Raw genomic sequence first — 3,096 nt, forward strand, 5'->3', positions numbered from 1 at the left:
ACGCAGAGAAATGAATCAGCTGTGTTGACCATTTAGAAGAAAATAACGCAATCTTTTTTAAATGAAGGGCTAATGAGGAGGGAAAGCTGTCGTATGCTGAAGGGAGGGGTGGGCAGTGGCAGTCCAGAGTCCTGGGGCCCCCTAGAACCACTTCACCAGCGCCTCACTGTAGCCCAGACATAGTTTTTGAGACAGGATCTAACTATGTAAACCAGGCTGTACTTCAACTCGAGGAGACCCTCTTGACTCTGCTTCCCAAGTGCTGGGATTAAATGCGTGGGCCACCATACCTGGATCATTTTTCTTTTAAAGTTTGAGGTCAGAGCACAGGTATTCTGGAAGGATAGGCTACTTTGGGTCCGCATCCATTCCTGGACAGTCACAGGAAGCTCAGGCACAGCTGAGACGTTTCACACAATCCCACCTGCCCATCACAAGTCCATCCCCCATCTAGTCTCCACTCCACCTGGGATGTAGATTTCCTGGCCTCTGTCTTTAGCAAAGAGAAAGGGGAGTCTTGCCAAAGCCACACAGGCAGGAGGCCCTACGTCCTGAGCCCAACGGGATGGTGCCTGGGATTCCTGGAGCTCCTTCCAAGGTCTCTTTATGCAGTGGTTCTCCTGTCCTGATTAAACTCCACTTCAGCCTACTGTCAAATATAGCCTCCTCAGAAATGGGGAGGTACCATAGGCTTGTTTGTGCTTTGAACAGACTCCTCTCATTCTAGTTACTCTCCATAGTCGGGAAGCACCTGACCCATCCGGTGTCTTACCTGTACACACAGGCCCTGGCTCTAGCCTCCTTCAAAGAGCAGGAGCCCTCATGGCTTGTGAACACTTCAGCTGATGCCGATACTCTTCAGATTTGCCTCAGCTGGAATCTCCGTGGAGACAGTTCTCTGTAAAGGTGCCAAGGCCATTTTAGGTAATAGGGAGCTGCTGGGCAAATGCCTCCAGAGGGGAAAAAGATGGATCTCATTACCCTGAGAGCCACCTTGTGTTTAAAAGAGAGAGGGGGTGGTGGAGGAGCAAGCTTCTGATCCCTGAATGGCAAAGACACTCCTGGAAGGCATAAGGATCTAGACTTAACTGCACAGCGATGAGTGAAAGCAGAAATGAGGGTGAGCTTGGTGGGGTGACACAAGCTGTGGGAATGGAGGGAGGCAGGAACTTTGGGCCATAGTGCCCTGGAGCTTCAAAGAAAGTGGAGGTTTATTGTCAACTGGCTTAGACCTAACATTGTAACATAGTATTATCTATAAAGTTTTTTGCTTGAGAACTGGGCAATGGAGTTACAGAAACAAAGCAACAGCAATCTCAGTGTTTTAAGATTTGACTTTGTGTTGGGTTGTATCCATGACTGTGCTGGGGCATGTGAGGTACAGCAACTATAGGCTGATGCGCCTGGAACCTTCCCTGATAAACACATCCTCCTTCTGTGTCTGGTAGACTGCATTCATTCCTTTGAGCTTCTGGTTTCTCATCTATAAAGTGAGCCTTGTGGAAACTAACTGGAAAGACAGACTAGGTGAAGCCTAAGAGAATCCTACCCTAGCACTGAGCCAATCTCTGCCTGGCTCCTTCTGCTCAAGATCTACCTTAAGCCCAAAACTCATGGCAGAGGGTTATCCTGCCAGTAACAGCTTGTCTGATCTTGGCACTGATTTTAACCAACATGGAGGATGAGTAGAGATTGGAAGGTAGGTGAGAGCAGGTTTAGGGACACTGAAGCCAAGGTGTAGTTAGGGATTTGGAGAAGAGGACTGATGAACCCCAATTTTAACAGTTTAGGGCTTGGATTTAGGGGCAACATTTCTTTGTGCTACAGCATCATTTACAATAGACATTTCCTATATAAGAAGTCTTGGCAGAGTCCCCAACTTCTAAGTTAATAACTTTAAATCATATTCACTTCCTTCTTAAAAATACATCTTCCAGGAGAATGTGTTTCTTTGTGTGTGCACACTGTGTGTATAGAGAGAGAGAAAGGGAGGAGATCAATATTGAGTATCTTGGTCAGTCTTGTGCTTTAGATGGAATCTCTTACAGAACCCAACACTCTCTGTTTTGGCTAGACTGGCTGGCCACCAAACCTCCTGGATGTTGCAGACTGTGTTTAATACTTTGAAGTGCTGATACTATACATGTGTAGAAGAAGCAACAAGGTTTTAGACATGTGTGGGTGGGGTTGTCGCTTGTAAAAAGCTGGGGATTACAGCATATGGTGGAAGGAGGGTAAGCCTAGTTTTCTGGGTGGAGGTTGTCTTAAAGAATGAGAGGCAGTTGTCGGCCTCAGACAGTCCCACCACCTGGAGTTTGCTGTCCTGATTTGTTTTGCTGGTTCATTGAGGCATTGAGAAGGTATTCTTGGTTGCTTCTGGTATTCTGACTGGTTTTTAGACACATTGGTAGCATGTTCACTGAGTACAGTCCTGGGAGCTTGGTAGAAATGAGGATTGTTGGTTCTCACCCCAACCTTTATCCAACTGGAGTCCAGGACCTTCACTGTCTGAGGCGTCTATCACACTGCAGGTGATTCAGGTGGACCAAAGCTGAGAAGCTGCACCCTGGGCTAGAGAGACTAGAAATGAAAGCCCGTAACAGCTGCCATGGCATGCTAGGAATCCGTGTGAGGTCAGGATGAAAGGACTGGGTATCTGGTGTGACTGTCTTGGTGGAGGATGGGGAAAAAAGAACAAAGAAAGGTTTATGTTCTAAAACGGAGGCTTCCAACCCTTTTCTATACAGGTCAGATAATAACTAGTTGAAGCTTTGGGGGCTGGAGCAATGTCTCAGCAGCTCCACTTGCTGCTCTTCCAGAGGACCAGGTGTTGATATTTAGCACTTGCATGTGTGCGCAACAGCAGTCTGTAGCTTCAGTTCCAGCGCCCTCTTCAGATCTCCATGGGCACTGCATGCATGTGGTACACAAACTTAATACAGACCAAACTCTCTCCTGCTTTCCCTCTCTCCCTCTCTCCCCCTTCTCCCACTCTCTCTCTGTCTCTCTCCCCACTCTCCTCTCTCTCCCTCTCCCTCTCCTTTTTTCTCTCTCTCCCTCTTCCTCTCTCTCTCTCTCCCTCTTCCTCTCTCCCTC

General features: G+C 47.7%; 1 protein-coding gene across 1 annotated transcript in view; it reads left to right on the forward strand.

The window, feature by feature from the left end:
• Positions 1-1,098: 1,098 nt before the first annotated feature.
• Accsl (1-aminocyclopropane-1-carboxylate synthase homolog (inactive) like) overlaps positions 1,099-3,096 on the forward strand; it is a 14,452-nt gene continuing 12,454 nt past the window's right edge. Inside the window, exon 1 of the mRNA XM_028778606.1 lies at positions 1,099-1,120. Within this exon, the coding sequence (XP_028634439.1) occupies positions 1,099-1,120 (22 nt within the window). The remainder of the gene's footprint in view (positions 1,121-3,096) is intronic.

This window comes from Grammomys surdaster, unplaced genomic scaffold (assembly GCF_004785775.1).
Source record: "Grammomys surdaster isolate TR1022 unplaced genomic scaffold, NIH_TR_1.0 338, whole genome shotgun sequence".
In the NCBI taxonomy this organism is placed as follows: domain Eukaryota; kingdom Metazoa; phylum Chordata; class Mammalia; order Rodentia; family Muridae; genus Grammomys; species Grammomys surdaster.